The sequence below is a fragment of the Calliopsis andreniformis genome, chromosome 6, assembly GCF_051401765.1.
Source record: "Calliopsis andreniformis isolate RMS-2024a chromosome 6, iyCalAndr_principal, whole genome shotgun sequence".
Classification (NCBI taxonomy): domain Eukaryota; kingdom Metazoa; phylum Arthropoda; class Insecta; order Hymenoptera; family Andrenidae; genus Calliopsis; species Calliopsis andreniformis.
In genome coordinates, this window is record NC_135067.1 from 6,009,714 (window position 1) to 6,035,948 (window position 26,235).

General features: G+C 29.8%; 3 protein-coding genes and 1 long non-coding RNA gene across 9 annotated transcripts in view; 3 read left to right on the forward strand and 1 right to left on the reverse strand.

Annotated features, from left to right (window-relative positions):
* Positions 1-722, forward strand: part of LOC143180251 (uncharacterized) — a 33,569-nt gene extending 32,847 nt beyond the window's left edge. The window contains exon 16 of the mRNA XM_076379847.1: positions 284-722. Within this exon, the coding sequence (XP_076235962.1) occupies positions 284-355 (72 nt within the window). The 3' untranslated portion in view covers positions 356-722. The remainder of the gene's footprint in view (positions 1-283) is intronic.
* A 10,330-nt stretch (positions 723-11,052) lies between these two features.
* On the forward strand, positions 11,053-16,795 carry LOC143180886 (CLK4-associating serine/arginine rich protein). 5 transcript variants are annotated; one of them, XM_076380910.1, is made up of 15 exons: positions 11,053-11,069; positions 11,230-11,336; positions 11,634-11,731; positions 12,701-12,876; positions 12,953-13,168; positions 13,242-13,417; positions 13,503-13,576; positions 13,683-14,024; positions 14,108-14,551; positions 14,702-14,812; positions 14,912-14,975; positions 15,876-15,939; positions 16,010-16,115; positions 16,217-16,477; positions 16,568-16,795. In XM_076380910.1, exons 2-15 carry the CDS (start codon positions 11,238-11,240, stop codon positions 16,584-16,586), a joined length of 2,250 nt encoding a protein of 749 aa, XP_076237025.1. In that variant the 5' UTR covers positions 11,053-11,069; positions 11,230-11,237; the 3' UTR covers positions 16,587-16,795. The 5 variants fall into 5 exon arrangements, with proteins under 5 accessions (XP_076237025.1, XP_076237023.1, XP_076237024.1 ...); XM_076380908.1 differs by lacking the exon at positions 11,053-11,069 and having other exon boundaries at positions 11,076-11,336; XM_076380909.1 differs by lacking the exon at positions 11,053-11,069 and having other exon boundaries at positions 11,076-11,336; positions 14,927-14,975.
* LOC143180887 (uncharacterized) lies at positions 11,559-12,161 on the reverse strand. The gene is made up of 3 exons (XR_013002199.1): positions 11,966-12,161; positions 11,782-11,899; positions 11,559-11,721 (listed from the first exon to the last, which is right to left on the reverse strand). It is a non-coding gene; the product is annotated as an uncharacterized LOC143180887 (long non-coding RNA).
* An 864-nt stretch (positions 16,796-17,659) lies between the features above and the next one.
* LOC143180447 (NADH dehydrogenase [ubiquinone] flavoprotein 2, mitochondrial-like) lies at positions 17,660-25,951 on the forward strand. Of its 2 annotated transcripts, XM_076380178.1 has the most exons (7): positions 17,678-17,746; positions 18,269-18,621; positions 18,885-19,547; positions 19,774-20,566; positions 20,760-20,814; positions 20,933-20,962; positions 21,084-22,979. In XM_076380178.1, the coding sequence occupies exons 2-7, from the start codon at positions 18,314-18,316 to the stop codon at positions 21,995-21,997; spliced, it is 2,763 nt and encodes a 920-aa protein (XP_076236293.1). In that variant the 5' UTR covers positions 17,678-17,746; positions 18,269-18,313; the 3' UTR covers positions 21,998-22,979. The 2 variants fall into 2 exon arrangements, with proteins under 2 accessions (XP_076236294.1, XP_076236293.1); XM_076380179.1 differs by lacking the exons at positions 18,269-18,621; positions 18,885-19,547; positions 19,774-20,566; ... (1 more) ...; positions 20,933-20,962; positions 21,084-22,979 and adding exons at positions 24,563-24,625; positions 24,690-25,148; positions 25,493-25,951 and having other exon boundaries at positions 17,660-17,746.
* The last annotated feature ends 284 nt before the right edge of the window (positions 25,952-26,235 follow it).

The window sequence follows — 26,235 nt, forward strand, 5'->3', positions numbered from 1 at the left end:
TTTTGCAAATTTTAACATTTGTAACTAGGGTGTAATTCAGAAACGTCTATTCTCTATATCTTAAATATTTACATATTTTAATTAGATATACATGGCGAACATACAATTTATCATTAACAAAATTAACATCGTTGTCTTCAAATAAAACGTGTAATATTTACAGGGAAAAAGGAATGGCAACAGTTTTTAATAGATTTCATAAATGTACATTTATTTTTTTGATATGATTTTATTTAAATTCTTACATAAAGTTGTTTAATACGTTGAGCATATTTTATTTCAGATATTAATGAAGACGATGCCCACGTCGATGTTTAGGCTGTTAACTGGCCAGGAGTCTCCAGTGTACATATAAGCGTTTGGTTGCCTGGCTGATATGCGTAGTGAACAGACAATACATTCGCCATCCACTACCAAACTTTTCACTACTTTACTCTCTGTACAGATTTATTCGATGCAAATTGCTTTGTGTTTCGATTCTTGTGGAATTCTATTCGTATACTCTCACCAGCTCCTGCTTAGCAAAGCAACAAAACTTACGTAAACACGTTGCAACAAACATTAATATATTGAATATTTGCATAAAGCAAAGAAAAATATATATACATAATATATACATAAACATTTTATTTATGAATGAGATTCTCTTTGTCTGTTTTCTCACTAATTATCTGAATAATTTATAAAGTATTTAGTAAATATTGATCATCCTTATTGCAATTCTAACGATACTTAACACAAGAAGTTTTGTTGACCATTTCTGAATTATTTTATTTCCTTCAGTCATTCAAGTTCTCTTATTATATAATATAATCTCAAATAAATATTATTTACTCTTTTCAAACAATAATTTATATAACATGAATTTTATATACTTCATATGCCATCATGTTTTTTAAGTTGTTGAATTGTATAGAGTATTATGTTCTTCTCATTGATTATATTCAATCTAATGAGATTACTATATTTAGTGTAAACCATGGTACCTTTTAATATGATTGCATTTATGTACATTTGTATATTTTTTAGAATCGGGTTTACTACAATTGATATAATGTTGGTATCGTGGTAATATTTAACTTAATGCCTAATGATAAGTGAAAACTAATCATTACAAGTATTTTTTGTTGTAAAACAAATATAGACAGAAAATTAAAGAGTAATTAAACAGATTATATGTTTAAATTTCATTAATTTAATGATAGGAAATATGTGAATTCATATTTCGTGAAATCAGCATTGAGAATCACATTCCATATCCGGTAAGAGAAGCAAAGTATGCAATGCACATGATTATACATAGCACAAAGCTCTTTACCAGCGTCAGAGCAGGGCTGGAACTCTCTGTACATTACGTAGTTAACGACGTAGTAAGTTTCTACAAGGGCCTTCATATATTTTGTTGGCTCCATAAAAATGATGTCGTTTATTTAATCTTTTGTATTGTCGAGGGCCAGTGCCCTACTATTTTAATTTGTATTCAAATTAGAATCTATTATTACTTAACATTTTGACTGCGTCGTCTCGTGATAAATATCACGGTAGTTATACGGAAGAGTACTCCGTAAACATACTTCGTTTTATGAAACAATTTTTTATGGTGACTCTTTTTTTAGAATTACCTCTTTTTATAGAGGAATATTTTTTGTAGTTCTAATAACTTTGATCGAACCGAGTTACTCACTAATTTTAATTATTTACAAAAAATTGAATATTTGAATTCATATAGTGATCGAAATGTTTCAGTTCATATACTTTCTCATAGGTTACAATTATTATTCCAAATATGGTAACATTAACAGTACATTCAGAAGAGTATGTTTTTTTTATTGTACTGTAAATTAAAAATTTCGGTTTCTCTAATATTTCAATAATCTCAATGAGTTGAATTAATTATTTCAAGGAATATATTTTTAAATATCATGCTAAAAATTATGTTTTGTTAATTATTAATAACAAATATTTTGTGAATAATTACTGGAGTAATTCTATGATCTAAAAAGCAGCATCTGTATGTAACATACTGCATAAAATGGAACGCACTTATTTTGTTACTGATGAACAATGATGTCTTAGGATCGTCGGCTGTAAAACGCGACTTTTATGGTGCAATATTAATCCATCATTTTTTCATCATTAATATAATCAAGCGAGAGCAATCTCACTAAATATACAAGCATTTACAATTATCGCGATTAATATGCTCTTATTCAACTATTTAAAAAAGTACTCTCTACGTATCAAATATGAATCAAATTAAAAAGTATTAATCTTGACTTTATGGAATATTGTGACTGAAAAATGATTACAAATTTACAAATGATAACAGAATAATATTAATGCGGAGAGGAGTTCTCTTCTATGTAAATACCGCGCATTATATTAACTCTAAGTTTCATCTATTTTGTGCTGAAACTTTTTCACTTTTGCTTCAATTGTCGAGAAATACGCGACATGCGAATCTTGAAATTTCTAATGAGAGTTTGATAAAATTTCAATGCCAAAGTACATTAAGTGTAACATCTTAAGTATGGTAATACGTCGAACCGCCTGAGTTCAGTGATGTGTAAGATAACACATACATATAATAATAATTTCGATTTGTCATGATGTTCATTTTAAGCATGAACTTTCATAAAATTGAATCATGTGTCTTAAGACAACTCAGTATCTGTGAAAATGAATAGTTCATGGCTAAATACTTAAATCCAGAAGGAAAATAAGTTTTTTGGTTCTTTATATTAGTATGAATAAGTAACACATAAATAAGATTAATCCTTTTTAATTATTTTTTCTCTGTTCTCATATATTTAAAAAAGAGCATTTTTTTTACTTTATGAAACAATCCTATTTTTTCTTTTCTTAATGTAAATCGTGTTATCATTTTAAGTTTTTATAATATAATGTACATGCATAATATTTATGAAATGTGAAATATAATTCGTACATGTATGTAGGTAATTCAAGGTCGATATGAAGAAAATATTTGGCTTTAAGTGTACATCTCATGAATGATTTTATGTAGGACAAGTGATGTCACTCTTTAGAACACTATTGTCATAAGTACTGCAGCATCTTATGCATATTTATGTGTATTTATAAATAAATACAGCATATTTATAAATGAAGATGTATGTACATACATATGAACAAGAATAAAAGAACATTTTCATCTCGTCGCAAAAACGAAATTTCGAAGAATTAAATTACTAAATCTTAAAAATATAATGGATTGTATTATTTTATTACATGCACATAGTATTCGGAGAAGTATCATGAAAAGTATAGACGATTTATACTACAATGTGCCATATTATAAAAGAGATTATCCATTATTTGCCGAATGAAATAGTATAAAAAGTGCTAAATCATAAAACTAAGTTTTTCTTTCAATGTTATTTTGTTATTTGTATTATTCATTTTATCAGTTTTTTAATATTTTTTCACTTTTTCTTACTTGTTATCCTCTATAATATTTCGGGAAAACTAAATTCTATTACAAAGATTACAATATTATTTCAAAAAAATTTTATTAAACATGGAATATAGCATGTTCGTCCTCTTCAACGATAATCCCTCGCCTCTTTTTCATAAAACACATCGAGCTCCCTTGGCTATGATATTGAATATTCTGTACATTGGTCGATTACAATTTATTGAACCTTCTTTATGTGAAAAGATGAATATATATTAAAAAAAGTGACATATTTAAATTCAACAAGATTTATTTAAATTCTGTACTTTGTCTGCTATTGCATTTAAATATTTAAATTTAACATTTCCTTTTATTTCTTACATTACTTAGTTACTTGTAAGATAAATTTTTATTATAATTTGTCGTGATATAAGTAATTTACTTCTATGTATTTTTACATAACACTTTTTTTTGAAAAAATGCAAACCTTGAAGTACCTACATGAGAAAATCTGTTTATTGTAATACTATTATTTATTTGTATGAACAGCTTTCAAGTATGAAAAAGAAAAGACAAAGCTAGAGAGAATGAAAGAAGTTAAGGGAAAGAGCAAATGTGGAGGGAAATGATTAAAAATAAAAAGTTTCTCCGCTTAAAGCATTATATAATAGTATTAAAGAGAAAAGGTTTATAAACTCTATATTGATTCTATTTTATTTGAATTTAATTAGTGCCATTTATAATGCCTTGGAATTGAACTTTTCTTTATGTTTCATCTTATGTAAACATCTTTGCGTAATGTATCCGAGTGGAAAATTCTTTTATCTTAAAGTCAAAGCGAATTGTTTAGAAAATGCTGTTTTAAATACTATTTCAAACGGTAAACAATTTTCCACGTCAAATATTGTTCAGATATTCTATTGCATGAGCAAAAATATATAGTACAACAATAAGAATATTGCTATAACCAAAGAAATTATGTTTTTCAATAAATGAAAATTTAACGTTTATTAAGCTAAATAAAAATAATTATATAAATAGAATGTAAAGATGGATATTTTGTTTATACCTATTGAAACTCACTGAAGCTTGAACATATTATAGTAGAAGAAAAAAGTAATTGCAAACTTATATCTTACTCCATTATATAATACATTATTTATAGATGTAAAACAGTTCTTCCATTTTAAACATTTTCTCAAATTTGTTCATTTAGTATAGATCCTTTTTTATTCATGTAAATAACACGAATTTAAAAGACTGTTGCATCATTTTTTCAAGGAATATCTTTTATGCCATTAAAGATCTTTAAATATGAGTAAATGCATAATAAAAAATACATTGCAACTAATTTACCTGCTTGTTAAATTCTTATTAATTATGTTATGTTTTTCATGAGTGTAATAACAATAGAGAATACTTCTATTTTAAATGTAATTAGAAGTGAATTATAGAATCTTAAATAAAAAATTTTCAATCACAAATTACTTTTGCTTTGAATTATTTAAGCATTTATATTTTTTTCAATGGTGTTTAAATTACTATTTATCATGACAAGCAATTTGCAGAAATTTAAGAAACAAGTAAAGGAAGATCCACTCGGTTACGCTTCCCAAACGGTGCTTTCTTGCATTAATTGCGAGTATTAAACTAAATAGTTATTTTATTTAAGTATATTTAACTCAAACTAATTTTTACTTATTTCTGAAGATAAACTTTTGATTTGATTTTTTCGTTTCGATTGCATCACAGTATAAAACAGATAATATTCAAGAAATATGTCTAATTTTGTTTATAAATTTACTGTAACAATATATGATGTATGACAATAGATAATTTTGGAAATTATTTGTGTCAATAGACTGAACGTTCCAAAGAAATGCAATATTTTGTATAACAGAACTACAGATTCTTTTTAAAAATATATAACAAAGTATGCATTGCAATATGGAAATCTGAACAACTAAAAGATGTACATATACCAAAGATGTATGTTAAAAAGCACAGTATAATTGAAAAATATTAACAATAAAAGATGGTGCTGCTTCATGATATGATTGTATAGTGTTTTGAGCGGGATATGCACACTATAAAAGATTATATATAGCTACTTTCATAGATGAATCTGTTATAGTGAACGTTAATTCAAAGAGGAACATGTATAAAAATTTATCTTTATTTTGGGAATCAGTAGCCAAGGTTAAGATGGATTTTTTAAAATGTTTCTCTTTTGAAAATTTTCCTCTAATAAAAGAAACCGTTTCTTTCTACATTTGTTGTAAGTTTCACATAACGTTACTTGCATAATGAATTATATCTCTTCATATAATCTGTATAAGCTCACGGTCATAAAATTCTATTAAGTGCAACCGGTTTTAGAATATAATAGTAATCTAAATATATTTTCAATAAATTCGAGAATCATCGGATGATCAACGGGTAAACATTTCACATTGTATCAAAAGAGTCATAATTGTTGTTTATCATGCACACATGTATACTCTTCTACCGCATATATTTGCGTATATAATTACTATCTACGATTGCTCGCATAATGCCACAGTTGTACAATGAATGTCAGAAAACTACATTGACCGTTCCGTTTGTATCCTCGAAAACGTTTTCTCCTCATGTTTCATTATAGTAGGCAAATGTATCAGCGTAAACTAAAGAACGAAAATCATACAATATATATATTTAATTCACGATTGATCCTATAGGATGCTTTCGCTTAAATCGTTGAAAGAAAAAGAAGCCTTAAACGAGTTCAGAAAAAATCATAGTTATTCAGAAAAGCGTAAGCAGCGTGTTACATATCGCATATCAGATTAAGCGTAGATCATATAAGTATACAATACACATTCATAATATCATGAAAGAACGCGTGTCCCGTCTCATCAGAGAGCCAACTATTAAAGAAACCCTTTTGGACGCTTTCTTTCAGAACACGAATTCATTCACGTGCAATCTTCTAGATAAAAGTCACTTTGGATGTTGACGCTCTTAGTGAATAACTGCCAAAATCCTTAGCGTGTAATAAAATTACGTAACGAACTTCTTAATGGATCCTCTTCTTGCATTTTCCACGGATTCGAAACGCAACGAAAGCGTGTCGTAGAGCTATAGAGAGCTGAATCCCTAAAACGCTTTCACACTGAAACGTGGAAAATCATCAAATCTCGAACATTGTACGAGTCTCGAATTTGTTTCTTCGCCAGCTGCACATTGTTTTATAATAAATTAATACACAAGGTATCGCAGAACTTTTATACATGTATAGATCGAAGCAAAGGCATATTCTATACGCGAATATTTTGCAAGTATTATAAACAGCTGAGTGCTCACGAAAGAGAAGCAATGAGCAAAGAGAAGCAATCGAAAGGGTTGAAGGGGAAATAAATTAGGATAATAAATATGTGAAAAATGAATTTTGGCATGGAAATTTTTATCCACGTATTTGGCGATCGATGGAATGGTACGAATAAAATATATGGGATCAAACAATATGTTTATATTGGGTGGCCGAAACTTATCTAGTCATTACGCTAATTTTTAAGTGTAAGACAAAATATACGGTACGTACGTACGTATCTATATGGATTGGTACGTGTGTAAATACGTACGTACGCGAAACACACAGATACAGATATAAATATAAATATAAATGCAAATATAAATATGAATATAAATATAAATATAAATATAAATACAAATATAAATATAAATACCTATATATATAAATACAAAGATAAAAATAAAGTAAAAATATTCAGCAAACCGCGAGCCACCCTGACTGAACGTGTCTAGCCACATTTTAATAATATAACATTTGCAAATAACGTTATTGTCGATCTGACCTTGCGTGATTATTGATAGTCTATTGCGTTTCTATCGTTCGAATACGACAGCTGCCTTTGCCGTCTTCTGTTGAAAATTATGAAGAAGATTGTCGTAGTAAAAATATGTATTACATCGTGCTCTATGACTGTGAAAATATGTTTGATATAATGTCGCCGAGAAAAACGTTAAAGAATGACGCTATCGAAATATTGCGACTTAAAAAGTTAAAACATACGAAATTTGTTATGATCGCTTGTAAAAAATATTTGCCAGATTTCAAACAGGTTGCATTGCGAGTCGGTGTATTGAGCAAGTTAATTTTAAAAATACTCAGGTGATCTCTAAGTATTGCTCGAAGTATCTGTTTGAATGTTAAGAAATACGAAGAAAAGTAAAGAAAATCTTTAATATTTTTCTTGAATGCAGAATCTAATGGAATTAATGAAAATTTCTTTTCAATTTTTCTGAATCATCTTCTGGAGTCATTTAAATAAAAAAAAACAAGTGATAAGTGACTTATATGTACCCTCTATTTGGGAAACACAAATTACAAAATGTTTCATTTTTACTTTTGCATAAATTCCCATTTATATGAGTAATTCAACTCTGTTTTGAGTAATTTGTATTATAAATTAATTTCAATGCATTTATTAGATTCTATAGAAAAGAAGTTATTAAAGAAGAGGTTTTTCCATGTTGAGTGCTACTGAAGGACGATTTGATGTACTTGTTCAAAAATATTCTTCATATTCGCTTTCGAAAATCATGTTAAGGAGCTTTGATATATCGAAGTAAATAGAAGAATTCATATTAAAGAAAGAAGAGAAGCGTTTTATCGCACTTTTCATTCTTTTCTTTCATCAGAAGCAAACAAAATGAACATTCCAACGATATAAAGTAATCGTGCTCGCGCCGTAGCAAGTAGTAGCCATTCCTATGCTCATATAAAAGGAAATAAGAATTTCATATTCTCTAAAAAAAATTTACAAATCATAATGAAAAATGTGGCAACGTTCGAAATTGTTTGTACGTTTAAAAGAGAGATCCATAATAATCTTAATAAAAATACAACATCTTAAGGAGACGATATCGTATAGCTTTTTATATAATATCAGATACCTAAATTCATAAAGGAAAGGGTTATAGGCGAAAATTAAGCAATCAGCCTTTACTTAGACAAATAAATTTAAATCGCATCAGTTAATATAAATCAAATTACTATTAACACTCAAATGATGGAAATAGTAAATTTGAAAATACTCGTAATAATAATTTCAAATTTCTTTCTCTCCTCCTATTAAGTTTAAATTGTTATTTGTGTACAATTAGAATTGAAATTATAATTATTCCATTTTGAATATTGAACGACAAAAGGCTCAAAATGTTGTAAATTCAATCGTTCTTTAATTATAGGAAATTTCTTGACCTTACATTAGTGAAACTTTCGATTTTCAAGCGCGACGTTAATTTGAAAACAGTTTTGTGTCGCGATAGGAAGTATGCGGTTAAAGAGGAAGTACATTAATTTCGTGACGATCACTGATCGTGCAAAGTCAGTACGAACGATAGACGCAACATTACCTTAAGCGAATCGTTGATAAGATGATCTAAACGCAACCATTTGTAACGTCGATAAGTGATAAAATATACCTTATACATAAATAGAGCTTGCGCTGTAGTTTCATCCGGTCACGAAAACATGCTACAAGATATCGTGACTGTCTTTATCAATGTTTGTGAGTGTATTATAAGTTATAAATTATAAGTGAGCTACTGGATGTGTACATGGTAATATTATACTAGACCATATTAAGATAATAATAAAATGTAATTTTGAATTCAAATTCTAAATGCACCTAAATTATTACTTATCATTGAATTTCATTGCAATTCCTTTCGACGAAATAATAGTAATATACAATTAAAATAATAAATCTAGAAATAAACTAATCTAAAAGAAGTTATTTTAATGTAAATATATGCAAAAATGAAATTGAAAAGTTCATTAAAAGAGCAACTCTTCATAAACATTACGATTTTTTAAATAAGAAGAGTAAGAACATATTCTAATTGTCGGAAATGAGATTCATAAACACTATCCCATCAAAAACACAGTATGTTTATTATGATGAATATTTTATTAAAAAGAACATTCATCAATTGAACAAGAATTAAAGATACTACAGTATTTCTTTTTGTTATGAGATCAACAATTCACCAAATCTTTATTATGTCGAATCTACATTATTTAATATTCTGATTGTTCAGTGTATTTACAATACAAGTACAGTAAGGGTAAGGCTAAAATTAGAATTCGAAGCATAATCTAATGGCGGGCGAATAGTTTTGAATTTGATCTTGTATCGATTAATCGAATTTTTACTATATTTAAAAGTCGTGGATCGATTAATCGAATTTTTAAACGTTGAGAACCTATTACTATCTTCATCTAAAAATAAATTCATAATATCATAGATTAGGTGTAAAACAGAATGATCAACCTGTAGAAGTTTTTCTGGCATTTAACGTTATCGACTCAGCACGGAACGCGATTGTAGCGCTACCCCAATGGTTTTCGGGAATATTTGAAATTTGTACAGATCAATTTAAATTTAACACTTAATTTTAATAAATACAATGTATATATTAGCAAATTTTCATGGAGAAATAGGATTACTTCTTTCTAGACATTAATATAAGAATGACTAAATATATTTGATTTTAATTCGGTATTCTTTTTTGTTACAGACTAACTGGAATCAAAGCCAAAGAACTTGGCGCCAAAATTAAATCGATGCTTAACATTTTTTTAATACATAAAATTTATACCATAAAAAATTGAGAAAATTCAGAAAGCTGAGATCACGACTTGAGAGTAGTATTTTTCATTAAAGTTCATAAAATCTTTTTCTAAAAAATTGCACAATTTTGAACATTAATATATTTTAGAAAAATATACAATTATATATTTTCATCAATTTCAACTGAATATTTTGACTAATTGTAGATCTCTTGTTAGTGAGTAATGAATGACGATACAGGTCAATGGAAAGTCCTTGAAATATATGATGCGGATGTGCATATTGTTGACCCAGTTATACGCGTATGGCTACATACAACATTCATTAATCGAAACCGTCCTTTCCTATCTATTCGTGTATCTTAAATAACAAAATTTAATAGTTTGCATTCATATTTACTATATTTCTATAAATTTAAGACATGCTCGTTGTAAGGAATGATTTTCTAACAAAACTTTTAAAGAAATATTATTCTGTCTGTTCATTCAGTATAAACAAAAGTGTGCATTTGAAACTGCTACTATTTTTATCTCTATTTCGTATTAAAATATTAAAATTCAACGTTTTAATGACAAGAAAGAAGCTCATTTCGAAGCAAAATAATTATTTTATGTTAAGGTAAGACCTACTATTACAGCTCTAGAGATTGATTATATTATATATTTCCATTTACTTTATAAAGATGAAGAAAAATAAAAACAACAGAATCATGATTTTAACACTTGCAGTGTTCTTGTTTTCACAGTTTTTTCGAACCAAATATAGGTTCAGAAACTACCAATTTATTTGCTTTGACTTGATTATCCGAAAATTCAATTTTTTGTTTTCGTAACATTAATAATTCTACGATTAAATCGCTTCCACATGAACATACGATGCCATTATCGTAACTCGTAACCATAGATTAGCTGAAAAATGGCAGCACCAATCAAGCGTTAGTTTAGTCTGCAGTTTACAACGCTAATGTGTGGTAGCGGAGGATCACGTTTTCTGGATACGGAGTAGCGCTTGTGGTAAAATGCAATATGTCTACCTCGCGGGGGAAAAGTCTGTTAATTAATAATTTTTTGGATTTTTTATGTAGAACTGTTAACTACATGGAAGTTCCTCACTAATTTAGTGAATTTGTGACTTATTTGACATGTAAAATGAGCTTTTCTATGAAAAAAACAGGTGGTAGGATGTGGCATGAAGCACGAAAACAGGAAAAGAAAATCCGTGGAATGTTAGTTGATTATCGGCGACGAGCAGAACGTCGACGGGATTACTATGAAAAAATTGTAAGAATTCAAAGATAACGATGTATTTTTTTAAATATAATTACAGACTTTAATGGTGACGGGACGGAATGTAACTTTCACATTTCTTCCGATTGCTAACCTCAAAACCTTGAACAGCTACCATTGTCAATGATATTTGCTTGGTGTTATTTTAAAATATACGAAGTAAATTAAGTATTAAATTTAGATAAAATAAATGAAAAACAAATTAAACTTTTTTATTGGAATCTTGTTTATAATAATGTTCTAGATGGCATTTTAATGTATTCTTATCGTATTTGGGTATGTTTCTTTCAGAAATCAGATCCTACACAATTTCTACAGCTCCATGGGAGACCCTGCAAAATACATTTGGATCCAGCGATAGCTACAGCTGGTGATAGTCCTGCAAACATGTATGTTAAATATTTTGTTTCTATTTAGAATCAATTTTCTATATACGTACTTTTTAAGTCATTTCTTAAAAGCATGAATACAGGTTATTTATTCAAAGGAATGGTAAGATGTTTATAGTGATAAACAAGTTTTCAATCATTATGTATTATATTTTCTCTAGTGCTATGCTGTAATTGTTTAATATATCTATTAAATAATAAAATGAAATTACTTAGTTTAATATTAGTGCTTACTTAAAGGACCAGATTTTAGTCTACAGCTGTTTATTTCCGTGTTGAAATTGGTTCCCTAGAGTTATACCCAAATAGTATGTTTTCATAATTTATAGACTTCAAATTATGATATTTTGTGCCAGGTACCAGAGAGACATTAACATTTAATGTCTGTTATTTACGTACTTAAATTTTTGGAGCACTACCCTACCCATTGGCCATATGTAGTCTTGGGCCATAGCCAACTGTGCGAGTATTATTTATATATATATATATTGGCTTCATAAAATTATTACAAAATAAACAGAACAAATAAAACAATTTTTATTATACCTAAACATGCTGAACCCTATTATTTAAAACAAATATTTGAACATACATTTATTACATTTTTTATGTTGTTACTTTTCATTTTCATTATGTATAATTTGTAATATAATTCTTTGTAATATAATTTGTACATAATTCTTTGTATAATTTGTGTCATGCTAAAATAATTCTCAATTAAGTGTATAAGATATTCTTGAGTTCAAAGAGTTTTATAAGTTTGTATAAGTGTACTAAGTAAACTACAGTATTAGATTACAAACTCTTTTGTGGAAAGAAAAGTATGTCACCTATTTATTGTAACACCATACAGTACTAAATGTTAGAAATTTATAGATAAATTTTAAAAGTAGTATATCTCTATAATCAAAGTAAATATTATTGTTGGAGATTCGTTTAGAATGAAAACCAATATTTAATTTGTTATAGGATGCCGTGGCAAGGAAATGAAGACAATCTTATTGACCGTTTTGATGTACGTGCTCACCTTGATTGGATACCAGAAGCACCAGATTCTATAGATGTAGATATTGCTCTTACTAGTGAAGACAGACATATCAATTACGAACGTTATCGCATAATTGTTCAAAATGAATTTTTAGGAGGTGGGGAATTCTTCCTATTTTAGTCTTTGTATCTCTTACTTTTACAATTATTTTATAACTTACTATTTTATTGTAGTAACGGAAGAGAAATTTCTACACCAAATACATTTAGAAGAACAGTTTGGATCATCGACAAAGTTAGATTCTGCAAGAGATAAAAAGAAATCATCTAATAATGTAGCCATTGGGTATAATTATGAAACAGAAGAACCAATACCGGAAACGGTAAAATCATTGGATACTGTTGTATCTGATGAAAAAGCGGATGATGAAGATAGTGATATTGATTTAGGTATTGATTACATTTTATAAATATTAGTTTCATACACTAAAGACTTGTAAATTACATATTTAATTTCTTTCAGATATTTGTGTAGATGTATCTCAAATAGAGCCGTCTCAAGCACATGAAATGAATTTAGTAGCTCAAAAATATGGACTTTTAGGAGCCGATTATTTTAGTTTTTTAACACAAGATTTTGAAGAAGCTGAGACATTAAGACAAGCACGTAAACAAGAAGAAGAAAAAGCCATGTATTCGGTAAAACATGTTTCTATTCTATGATAATCGTGTTATTCAACAAAAGTAAGAAACATAATGCGATTATGTTATAATGTGTTTATAGGGCAGAAGATCACGCAGAGAAAGACGTGCATTTAGAGAGAAAAAAATGATCGGTCGTGTGATGAGTCCACCCAGGTAATTATTTATTTGTTGAGCGCGTAATTTCAACGCCTAAATTGTTTAAATGTTAAGTAAACTTTGATTCGTTAAATGTGTATTTTATATTTAATTTGTTCATTAGTTATGCAGCAAGAGAAAGTCCCGAATACAATCCCTATAGAAAATCTTCTTCCAAGTCTCGTTCAAGATCTGCATCTCCTGTAAATGCTGGGCAAATTACTTATATTACAAGTTTTGGTGGTGAAGAAGAAACTCACGGAAGTTCATCTCATATTGCTTCCTCTAATTCACGGAAAGTCAATTATTCTCACCTTAGGCGAAGAAGATCAGATAGTCCAACAATCAATGATAGAACGGTTAATAGAAAATTTTCGAAATCAAGGTCTAGAAGTTGTTCCCGATCAGTTAATAAATCTAAAACCTATAGGAACCGTGACAGAAAACGTAGTACATCGAGAATGAGGTAAATTTATTTATATTTGATTTCTGTTTAAGATTCTTTATTCAAAAAAGTAGAAATTAATGATCTGTAATTTTTGGATCAAGGAGAACACGTTCGAGGCACAGAAAAATTACAAGATCTAGAACAAGAAGCCGTTCAAAACGATCACGAACTCGGAGCAAATCCAGGTCTCGGTGCAGAAGTTTCAGTAGATCTCGCTCAGGTAGCGAGTCAAGGTCAAGATCGAGATCTAGATCTCGTTCGCGCCCAAAAAGATCTAGGAGTTCAAGCTCAAGCAGTGTATCGAGATCGAAGTCTAAATCAAGGTCGAGGTCAAGAGCACGATCGAAATCGAGATCGAAGTCGCATAATAGAAGTCACTCAAGAGACAGTTATCGTCGTAGACATTACTCTCCATCGAAATCAGTCTCTAAATCCCGATCTAGAAGTAAATCACAATCTCGATCTAGATCGGGGTCAAGATCAAGAAGCCAATCCAGAGGCAAACGGTCTCGCAGTGTTGAAAATAAAATGCCAGCATTACCAAGGTATAAAAATATTGATAATACACTGTATAGGATGTTTCTGAACAGTACGGCATAACTTTAAGGGATGATGATTCTAAACACCAAAATAAGACGAAACTATGTAAAATTTCTTTATTTTTCTCATATCCTTTTCTTTCAATTTGTTCTTAGATATTATGGTCGACGTGGAAAATCGTCAAGCTTAGAATTGGAATTATCGGATAGTGAGGATAAGGCCTCAACCGCAACACCAAAGCCAACGGTTATTAACACTACAAGCACGTAAGTTTATCAATAAATTAAAGCATATTATAAAGTACTGTAGTCTTATATTCCTAACTTTTTTTTTTCCAAGTTTGGTTGTAATAATAAAAAGTAAAGTTCTGAATATTCCAGGAACAAGCCAAAAGCAGGGTTAAGTACAAATTCTGGTGGCGGACACAAAGTCAGTAAGAACCATAACGCTTACTTAGTCACTTAAAGAACAGAGAATAAAAGACAGTATATACTCTCTATATAACTACCCTCTCGACGAAGAACCTGAGCAAGTGCCACTTGTTTTCATTCTGTTGGGCGATATAAAACATTTACATTATATATTTTATATTTCATATTTAATTATTTGAACTGAACTTCTTTTTATATATTTGGTAACAGAAAGCCACGAAGAATTTGAATCTTGTATATAACAAGATACAATATAATTACTCATTTTTACTTTATATATTTTTATTATAATTTTAATTTTTATTAGAATAATTATATAAAGAACTAATCCTTTAGTTTTGTAGATATATGACAAAAAATTTTCTCAAAATTTGTTTTTTTTTTCTTTTCAAATATTTTTTATTTTATTACTAAATGGTTATCAGAATGAAAACATCAAATTTTTTGTGGTATGATTTATTTATTTTTTATAAATATTAATACGAAAGAGTACGTAGTTATAGAATATATTAATACTGTGTATACTATAATAAAGTACTCTTTTAAATAGTAGGATATATTAGGGTATATTAATGAAATATATGTGGTAGCATAACAGATTTTCTAAAATTTTAATACAAATTTTATTGTTTTATACTAAAAGTTATTTTCTTTTATAATTAAAACTTTATGAAACAAAATTAATCTTTCAAATCTTAAATTTTTTTTAAATATAAAGGCTTCTGAATGTGATTTAATTCAGTTCATAACTGTGTCAAATATTAGCTGAAGAAGCTATATTCTTAAGTATTTTAAAATTTGTATTAAAATTTCGAAAATGTGTTATATTCTACTTACATATATTATGAAAAAAAATTGTAATAACTGGTAACAGACTTTTAAGAGTTACATTTTTCAGTCATTGAAAATCACACCCCAAGAGCGGCTTAAGAAGAAAATGCAAGCTTTGTTGAATAAACAATGTAAGTAGAATCTATCTAAATTTTTTCTACTGATAATACATTATTATGATATTTTAACTGAATTCATTAGATAAAGCTGACAAAAAGGCGGAACAGCTCAGGATTGAGAAGATGGAGCAGCAAAGGCAAGATCGAGAAGACGAAATTCGAGAAATGTCCCTGAAATTGCGAAGAAAGTACGCAGAATCATTTTTACCTCGCCACTTTTATTTTATTAACAGTTTCATTTCCCCGCGTTAATATGACATATTCTATTATTACAATGTTGATTACACAGGCAACGAGAACGAAGACATCGTTACGAGGGTCACAGTTCTGATTCACGTTCCTCTGTATCGCGTACGCCAAGTCCTGGACGGAGTCCACGAATAGTGCGTCGAGAAAGGAAAGAAAGGGATATGAGGGAATTCGAAAACGATCGTGAACGGGATAGGGATAGAGAACGAGATAGACGCGACGATAGAGAAAAATTTAGAACTGAATCCCGTAGAAGATACAGAAATTCGCCACTTCGTTCTTTAAGTCCACGAAGTAGCCGGTAAAAAAATAATAATCGTTACAGTAATATTGCAGTTCCATTTGAGGAAGAGTTAATTTCTTTTATTTAAATTCTTTATTTTATTTTTAGAGGCCTAGTTGATTATTGACAACAAAATGCACGGTTTATCTTCAATTCAATGGACTTAAAACTTTAATTAGACACTTCCTGCATTGCATTCCTTCCGTAAATGCTACGAATGTTTTAAGAAAATGCAAAGATGAAATGTGCGACAATTATAGTTTATAATTATCCTTTATCATTATCTAATATTGTTTAATCTTACACCGTAAGATAATAAATACAGTTATTTATTTACATGTATCATTATTATTAAACAGATTATTACTTAAAAAAGTATTTTATCATTGTCTGATCTTAAATGAGTTAAAAAGTGACTTGAAAATATTACTATAAACTTTTACAAAATCTTTGGTTTAGCATGAATAAGACATGTTGTAAATTTTCTTTTATTTTATTCTAAACTGATATAATAATTATAGTTATTGTATTTCTAATTTGTTTATATTACTACATGAAAATTTAACAAATGTTATTTATACATATTAATACATTATTAATACTAAAAGGTAGTTCAAATTTTATGAATTTTTGCTTTAAATTAAAATTCATCTTAATACGTGTACTAAATCGCGTTTTACTAAATTCATGCAATATTAGGATAATAAGAGTAACATGCTTAAATAACTTAATACTAATAATGTTAATTTACAGTAATAAAATAAAAAGAAATGATTACTTTCGTTTATAAAAAAGTGTTAACCCTGTTACTATTCAATTTTTATTTCCAATACTTAATAAAATTAAATTCGTCTAAATATTATTAATACTACGATTATTATTGTTACAATGACGAAGATTTTTATATCTAATTATCAATTGTTGCATTATTTCCATAAAATAATAAAACACTTCAGTTATCATCTAATACTTCGATTATTACTTAAATTACGCGTTATCAATTGTTTTGTGCGACAGTAACACTTATTCATAATATCGTCTCTCGTTGATGTAAGATCATCGTAAGTGATATTAGTTTAAATTTTTCTGCCCAGAATACGTACAGCCTAGAATTTTTTTTTCCTTTTTAGTTTATTTAGGAAAAGTACCTATGACGTGCCCTTGTTTTCTAGTATTCCGTAAATCTGTTAGTAACTAATATGGCGGAGTAGGTAGATGTTGATTTTTCGAGTTCCGGATTTCACGGATTCAAAATATTTCTACATAATAGAATTTAAGAAGATTCAAGTTAGTTGTTCATTTATATCATTATCGACACCGCGTTGCAATTATCATTGACGTCATATGTTCTGTACTTAATTGTACTAAGTATTATTAACAATAAGTGCGTGTGTTGTCCATTAGAGAGCAGTCTACTTGGCAAACAATTCATTTCAGTTTTCCTCAAGTGAATGTATTATAAGCGTCCTTAGCGAAATGAAAAAAATATACAATTTTGAAAATTATTTTAGTTCCAAATAAAGATAATACGACTTACGTAATGAGAGTGTTAATGTCAATTTTATATGTTCCATTGAAAGGTTAAGGGGTGCGTTTATTATTTCTCGCTGTCCAATGTATTAAAAAGTAGTCATACTTTTGTTAAGCATACAACTCGAAAATGGAAGATAAATTTACTCTCTGATATCTATGAATTTTTTTTGACATATCACTACGGGACGTTACATGCTCGATTGAAACGTATTTTTTTCATTTTATATTTGAGAAACATCGTTTTTCTATGAGAGTAATGAGAATTAAATTGTACAGTGGTTTTGCAATTAATTCAGCAGTTTAGTTGATCTTGCAGACAAAATGTGTGATACAGCGAAAAGAATGAAAAGTTTAAGTGTCAAAAACAATGTGCAAAGTAAATCAATGGATCAAAAGCAAAGTGATGATAAAAAAGAGTCTACGTTGAAAAGTACAAACGAAGATGTACAACGTGCGATAGAAGGTCTAAAGGAAATACCAGATGAAGAACTTCAAGAGTTTTTAGACGATGAAGATTTTATGGAAGGTTTGGATGTTGTCGATGCTTGGGAAGGTGATGAAGAAAAAGGACGTGAAGTTGAACCTAAAACATCTCATGCCAAGGAGCAAGAACAAAAGCGTCTTTCTAGGTAGCATTGATAAAGTAAAATAATTTTTACCTTGTTGTTGTATAGATAAACTTGTCATAAACTGCTATTATAATGTTTCATATTAGTTTTACATATTGCAGTTAGTTTATACTTCATTTGTACATGCGTCTCTGTTTATATAACTTTAATTCATATATACATTGTTATCATATATTTTATTAAATATATTAGAAAATGTTTATATTCTTTCCTTTAAATAATTAGTGATATGTGGAAGAGAATGATCACAAGCCTAATTCTAGGGAAAGACATCGCCGTGACTACAACAAAGGATCTTACAATCGTGAGAGACCAAAGAGAGAAGAGAAAAAACATGAAGAAATACGTCGTGATCCTTCTAAAAGCACAAAAGATATAGAAAGGGATAAGATACGTGCGAAAAGGGATAATGAAAGTAAACTCTTAGCGGAAAAGGAGAAAGCTATAAAGCATCTGTTGGATTCTGATAATGTTGTACCGCCAGGTACAGAAACTGAAGCAATTCAAAGCATTGCAGAGAAACAGAACATGGAACAAACACAGATGCACGTACGTAGAAGTCGAGAACGACGCCGAAGTTTCGATCGGCAAGGAGGAAATTCGTTAAGACGCCGAACTCCAGACAGAATTAGATTAAATTCTCCTCGTCGAAAGTCCCCATTACTGATAAGTCCAGAACGTTGTAGAAGTCCCTTCAAGATGAACATTGAAAGACATAGAAGATTTAGTCCTGAAAAAAGCCCACCAAGATTTAGTCCTGAAAAAAGAAGAAGTCCAAGATTCGGTTGTTCCCGTCGAAGTCCTCTTGGATTCAGCCCGGATAGGCGAAGAAGCCCTATCAGACGACTCAGCTGGGAACGAAGAACAAGCGCAGATAGAAGATGGAGCGCTGAGCGACATAGAAGACGTACGAATATACATGAACGGTGAGAAGATATTACTTTTAAGTGTACATGATATTTTTTCTTTTCAATTTTATTGTAGAGATAAAGGAATAAGTTTCTCCCATTAATTTTTCTGTAAAATTTATTTTTATACAATTCAAATATGATGTACGTTCTGTTTTAATTAAATGGTACGAGTACAGATTGTTGTAATAAGTCTTTAGTTTCACATGGTTGAGTGTCTTAACTCAAATTTTAAATTGTTAAGCCGAAGAAGTCGCTCTCGTGAACGGCAACGAAGTCGCAGTATGGACCGCCTTCGGAGAAAAATCAGCCGTTCACCAATTGGCAGACGTTATAGTCCTCGACGTCGAAGTCGGACTCGGAGTAGGTCGTTAGAACGACGCACAAGGAAGCGATCGCCTTTCATTAACGAATTAACGAGACAACTGAGGAACGAAGCTTTAGTAACGTCGCATATAAATACTGGATATGCGCCTCCTCCACCAATGGATGGCATACCACCAATGATAAACACTAACGTGTATCAACCAGAAGCAGAGCCTAGACCACCGATGCCAATGCCCCCTTACATGCATCAACCTGGCTTATTGCCAACGCCAATTCCTCCGCCAGGTCCTGCACCTGGTGGTCCACCGTTTATGAATTTCGAAAATTCGTCGCAACCAATGAATTTCGAGCCTGTACCAGTACACCCATTGCCTCAAACTGAATACGTTTCTGGACCAGTTATGTACAACCAACCAAATAGTTCAATACAACCTCCACATCGACCACCGGTTCTTCCTGCACCAATTTCTCCGCCGCAACCTGAGCCTGCTCCAGGACCAATGGATCATGCCCCAGGAGTGTACAACTCGTCACACGGAATTCCTCCTCCTCAACAGTCTCCGATTCAAAACTTCGAGTTCTCGCATAAGCCGAAGGATTCAAGCCCTCAAAACTACCGGGAACGAAGATTCACCGACTCTTACAATGGATACCATGCGTCAGAAGAACGTCTGAAAACTCCTGAACCACCAGTCATCTCTGATACAAAAGTAATTGTACTATATATTGTAACAAAAAATTCTTTTTATGTATGTTTGTATGTTTTATTCTGTACTGTTAAAACTGCAACTATTGTTTTGCAATTAACATATAATTTTATATGCTTCTTGCACATAGTTTGCAAACAAGCTTCTTGTGATGACTTGGAAAAATTAATGTCTGCATTATTCATTAATCTTACAGCAATTTGAAAAGACGAGTTTATCCAGTCTACTAGAAGCATCCGTTTCCGCAAAAGGTGCGACTATATTTTTATTCAGTTACTGTTAAGATTCGTGTTCATATGTTACAACTATTTTTTAATTATGTTACTACAAAAATTATACTACATAAATTATTGTCTTTAATACTTCTAGATTCAGCTAGTTTACCAGTTTTGTATCCAGGTAAGAACATTTTAATAATTGGATACCTTAAAGTTGTTTTCACCCATTTATGTCGTAATGAAGATCAGACACGAATTATTCACATCATTTCTTTGTAAACTTATTTCTTTTTCCACCATAGGATTTAAACCTGAAATATTACGTCACTGTGAACATGCTCTGCGTGAACTTCCTAATGAAGATCCCCGTTTAAAGATGAAAGGACGATTTTTCTTTGATCCGAAGAAAGAAAATCTGCGCAACGAGAAGGATGTCTATTCATCGAACTCCATACTTTTGCAAAAAAGCAGGAACAAAATATGTTGGGAAGAGGAAGATGTACACCATCTTTCGCCAATGAAGCATAACGTACAAACGCATCAGAAAATCTGTCAAACCGAGGAAGTAGAGACAAGCACAACGTTCGTTCAAGCAACCGTAACTATGGTGGATTCCGAAGTACAAGTATATCCTCAAGATTTGCAGTATGCAACTAAAGAAGAGAAACGACCCATTATGGACCGTCTAGATTGGAATGTACGGGAAACATTTGATTATACGCCTAAGTATCGTGAACCAGATGACTTGAGGTGGAGTTTAAGTAATTCTTCCCAAAAGCGAACTTGGAATAGAACTGTATCACCTCCCAGACGAAGTGACGAGCGTGAGCATCGTGTAGACTCCATACCTTTAGACCATAATCCGAGGAATTTAAGATTAGGATCACCAGTAAGGAGTAGAGATAGCATCTCGTCTCATAAAGGATCCATACGGGATCATTATGTTCGCGAAAAGTACTCGCCCACCTATAGGCATGAGCGTGATGACTTCCATGAAACTAGAAGTGATCATAGTCGTGGCGAGAGTCCGATGATGTTAGAAGATTCTTCGGAAGAGTTAGAATTGGAACATACATTCCAGAGAGGATCGGATTGGCATGGAAGAGGAAAAATGATAAGAGGAAGGTCGAGCCCTCTTGTGAAACACGTGTACAGAGGAAAATATTCTGGCGGAAGATCTTATCGCAGCCGTGGCGGTTACCGTGGAAAGTTTTAAAACTATTTGTGTAAAAGCACAAATTTACAATACTGTAGAATCATATAATCAAATATATCGATATATCGAAAAAGTTATTATCTATTCTTACAAAAGAACTGAAAAAAAAAACAGAACATAAACACGTTGATTTGGTTCATTTGTAAATTACGTTATTATGTCATTTATTAACACGCAATTTTAAGTACAGATTGAATTTGGAGCATCACGTTACATGCTCAACTATGGATGCATGCAAATACTCTCTTTGAAAGGATAAAATATGTATGTATATCTAAGATATAAATACAAAATTCATTATACATAACGTTTGTTAAATAGACGTTATATGTGACAATACAAGTGCACAAAGAACTACAATTTATGGTAGTGCACTGAATCATTAATTGTGTATAGCATTGTGTGAGAATTGTATGATTTTCACACAATCTTATTCTGTACAATAATCACTTTCATACAAGTAAGAGAGTAGATTTATTGTGATCAAATTACACATTAATGACCCTTCTGCCATGATATTGCGTCAATGATTACTTGATTAAGAAGTAAAAAAGTCCATGACTACTACAGTTTTTACTCGCTACAATCTCGCAATTCGATACAAGTGAGCTTGTAAAATACATGTGACATGTTTCTGGAGTTAATTCATACACTGGGAATATTATTTAGTTTCATTAAGAATGAAAACAAAAAAAATAATATACTAATTTTTAAAAATGTGAATAACCGTGAGTTTATAACGAGAAAATACTGTATATAGATTATCTTGGGAAACAAGACAAATTATTTTCTGTTAATGAAAACTATTCAATTAATATATCACGGTTCATCATGATATGTAATATGTTACATAAAAAAGTAAATACGGACATGTTTCGTATTTCAACTTGTTTTATTATTAAACGAAACTTATAAAGTGACGAATAATGGTGACATTAAACATTCAGAATTTAGAACTTCAGAAATACGTTAACTCCCAAAAGTGGATTAATATTTACTACCCTTAAAAAATAAAAATTTGCTTATTCCATGAACGATAAGTACGATAGTCACCTAGTGACCACAACGATAAGCTGAATTATTATATATAACAAAACAAACATTTATTTATTCATATATTACTCAGTTCTTTGCATAATTATACTGGATATCGAAATTATTTCGTTTGTTTATTTTTGTAAAAGTGTTTCAAAAATTTTGCTCGACTTTGAGCAGAGGAATATTATTAAAATTAGTTTATTGATTTATTTATTAATCATTCAAAGGTCTACAATTTTTATTGATCCTATATATTCTTTCAAGTCATAATATTGCTCAATTACTATTTTAAATTGTTAAAGAAATATATATAAATAATGTAGTGTCCACAAAACTAATCCACTATGTTAAATAATGGCGTGGAGGACACTTAATATTGATGCACGAATTACGTTAGCTCCAAGCTTCAGAATTCGTGAATCTTTTAGGAAATGAGGGAGGGTGAAGTTTTATTTTTTGTTAATTTCAAAAATTTTGCAATCCTTTCACATCTTGTTCTAGCGAATCTAAAGATTGCTAAAAATCTACTGTAGGTCAGACCTGGTGTGTTCTGCATTGTATGCACTCATGTTTTCACTGCGAGCAGTCAATTGGTCAGTTTTAAGGCTTTATTAAATTATGCAAATGTCAACAGTTGGAAACTAAATTTTTAATTTTATAACAGTATATTTGCCATAATGATAAAAAAATAATATTTTAACATTTAGAATTAATCGTATGAAGATTAAGAGTTACACATTTTTAAATAAAATTGGCGGTAAATTCGAAATAGAGATTATAGTTCCTCTACTGCAACATTAGATGGGGTTGAAATCGGAAAATATCTTTTGCGTTACTTGCTTTGCATTGTAACTTCAATTCCATACAAGATAGTAGAGTGAAATAAAGTAAAAATTCATTTTAATAATAAAATTTCGAAAATCGTGTGATCATGTTTCTCTCTACGCGAGCTATTCGCAGCCTTTACGTAAGTTATTTATTACTGACTCTGAAATACTGTTCTTTGTAATTTGAAGTATCGTAACCTCTTGTACGATCTTATGCAACGTTCAATTTTATTTATTTACTTATTTACTGTTGTATATATTCATATACATCTTACGACTTTTTTGGAGTTAATTTTATAATGTTTGATATTCTATGCGATAAATACATTTAATTCTTTTTTGTGTTTATGTTTACTTAAATCAACATATGTAATAAGAAATCTGTTATAACAAATGTCAAATTATTTGAAAAATATACACTATTAAGTGATAAAAACTATTATTACTTTTTCTTTTTTATTAAAATAGAAGTAGAGTAATGTGAGTTGCATATAATTTTTTGAAAGACTTAATTTCAACTTGTCAATTTAAGTATAATTTAAATTATAATATGTAAATATTTTATAACTATATAGAATTTATAACTAAATAAGAGTTGATTTTAGTTATTTAATAAAAGAATAATCATATTTTATAAAAAATAATATAATAATTTAGAACTATATTTCAAGAATTAATATAATTTATTTTCATTAAACAGAACTGTAAAAATGTTAGAGGACTGCAGACTTCAAGTATCCATGCATCGGATCAGCTGTTTGTTGTATGTATTTTCATACGTGATAATATTGTGTAAATTAGATGTTCATATAGTATTTTGATTTTAGCATCGAGACAGTGAAGTGGATAATCCAAAAATACCATTTGAATTCAACGATGCAAACAAAAAACGTATTGAAGCTCTTTTAAAAATATACCCAGATGGTCATAAGCGTGGTGCAATGATACCTTTATTAGATTTAGCACAACGTCAGCATGGATGGTTACCTATTTCTGCCATGCATAAAGTAGCAGAAATATTAGGTGTTTCTAACATGAGAGTTTATGAAGTAGCTACATTTTATACAATGTTCAATAGACGACCAATGGGAAAATATCATGTTCAAATCTGTACATGTACTCCATGCTGGTTACGAGATTCTGATTCCATTGTAAATGCTGTAACAAAAGCTACAAATTGTAAAATTGGAGAAATGTCTGAGGATAAACTGTTTACTGTTTCTGAAGTTGAGTGTCTTGGTGCTTGTGCTAATGCACCGATGTTTCAAGTGAATGATGATTATTATGTAAGTATATTTTTTGAAATATCTTATCACATAATATGTAGCACGTTTTCAATGAATAGTATGATAAGAAATTAGCACAAGGATTGTTTGCTCACTTATTAATCAAATGACTGAGATAGTCCTGAATTTGATGTTATAGTAGTTGATTAATTTAATGAAAATCAAAATAACTTGTTAAAGATCAAAATTCATATTATTGGAATTAATTGTATAAAATTAATGTAGAATTCGTAGTCATTGTTCCTTAATCATAAATTTTGATAATAGAATAATTTTATTATAATAGTAATTTCTGAAAGGAATGGTTAGTAGGAAATAGAATCTATGGTTAATATGTTTTATAGGAGGACTTGACTCCAGAAAGTGCAACTGCAATAATAAATGCACTAAAAAAAGGAGAAAGACCACCACCAGGTCCACAAAATTCACCCAGATTTGCAGCAGATCCATCAGGTGGTTTAACGTCATTAACATCTCCACCACCAGGACCAGGATTTGGTGTTAGATCTGATTTGTAATTTTCCCTGTACATAGCTTAAAATTGTACAGTTTGTATGTGTCCTAGTAATAATTAAATATTTAAATAGAAAATATAGTCATGATATGAAAATGTAGGTATAATTTATACATGTTTTAAACATATTGCTTTAAAATATTAGTTTTTCATTTTTTGGTTCATAGAGGGGTTCTAAAAACTTTATGATTAGGCAATGATATCGAGTACCAAAATCGTCTATTTATTACTAAAAACCTCTATAGACATTTATGTAAGAAACAACAATAAATGTCTATTTACCAATTTATTTGTAATCTGAGTATTTAGAGTATTTAGTAAGACCCAGTAATTCATTGTGCAATTCGGACCGGAATTATTACACAATTATTCTAAAGGAACAATTTCTGTAAATTTAGATCTACGATGCATGAAAGTAATGGCAAGGGGGGTGTAGATGAAAATTCTCTAAATATTATCCAAATTTAAACGATAGTTTACAAGTTTCATTGGTAGATGGCGAAAGCTGTAATTTTCCCGGAAAGGCAATTTGTAACTGTCACCGCTAGAAGTCAATAGTGTGATTATTGTAGG

Bases quoted from the DNA above. Each gene is read 5' to 3' on its own strand.
- LOC143180886 (XM_076380908.1), top strand. From the start codon at position 11,205: ATGAGCTTTTCTATGAAAAAAACAGGTGGTAGGATGTGGCATGAAGCA. The intron at 13,577-13,682 runs GTAATTATTTAT...TTTGTTCATTAG, and splicing joins CGTGTGATGAGTCCACCCAG to TTATGCAGCAAGAGAAAGTC. The intron at 14,552-14,701 runs GTATAAAAATAT...ATTTGTTCTTAG, and splicing joins AAAATGCCAGCATTACCAAG to ATATTATGGTCGACGTGGAA.
- LOC143180447 (XM_076380178.1), top strand. From the start codon at position 18,314: ATGTGTGATACAGCGAAAAGAATGAAAAGTTTAAGTGTCAAAAACAAT. The intron at 18,622-18,884 runs GTAGCATTGATA...GCCTAATTCTAG, and splicing joins GAACAAAAGCGTCTTTCTAG to GGAAAGACATCGCCGTGACT. The intron at 19,548-19,773 runs GTGAGAAGATAT...TAAATTGTTAAG, and splicing joins CGTACGAATATACATGAACG to CCGAAGAAGTCGCTCTCGTG.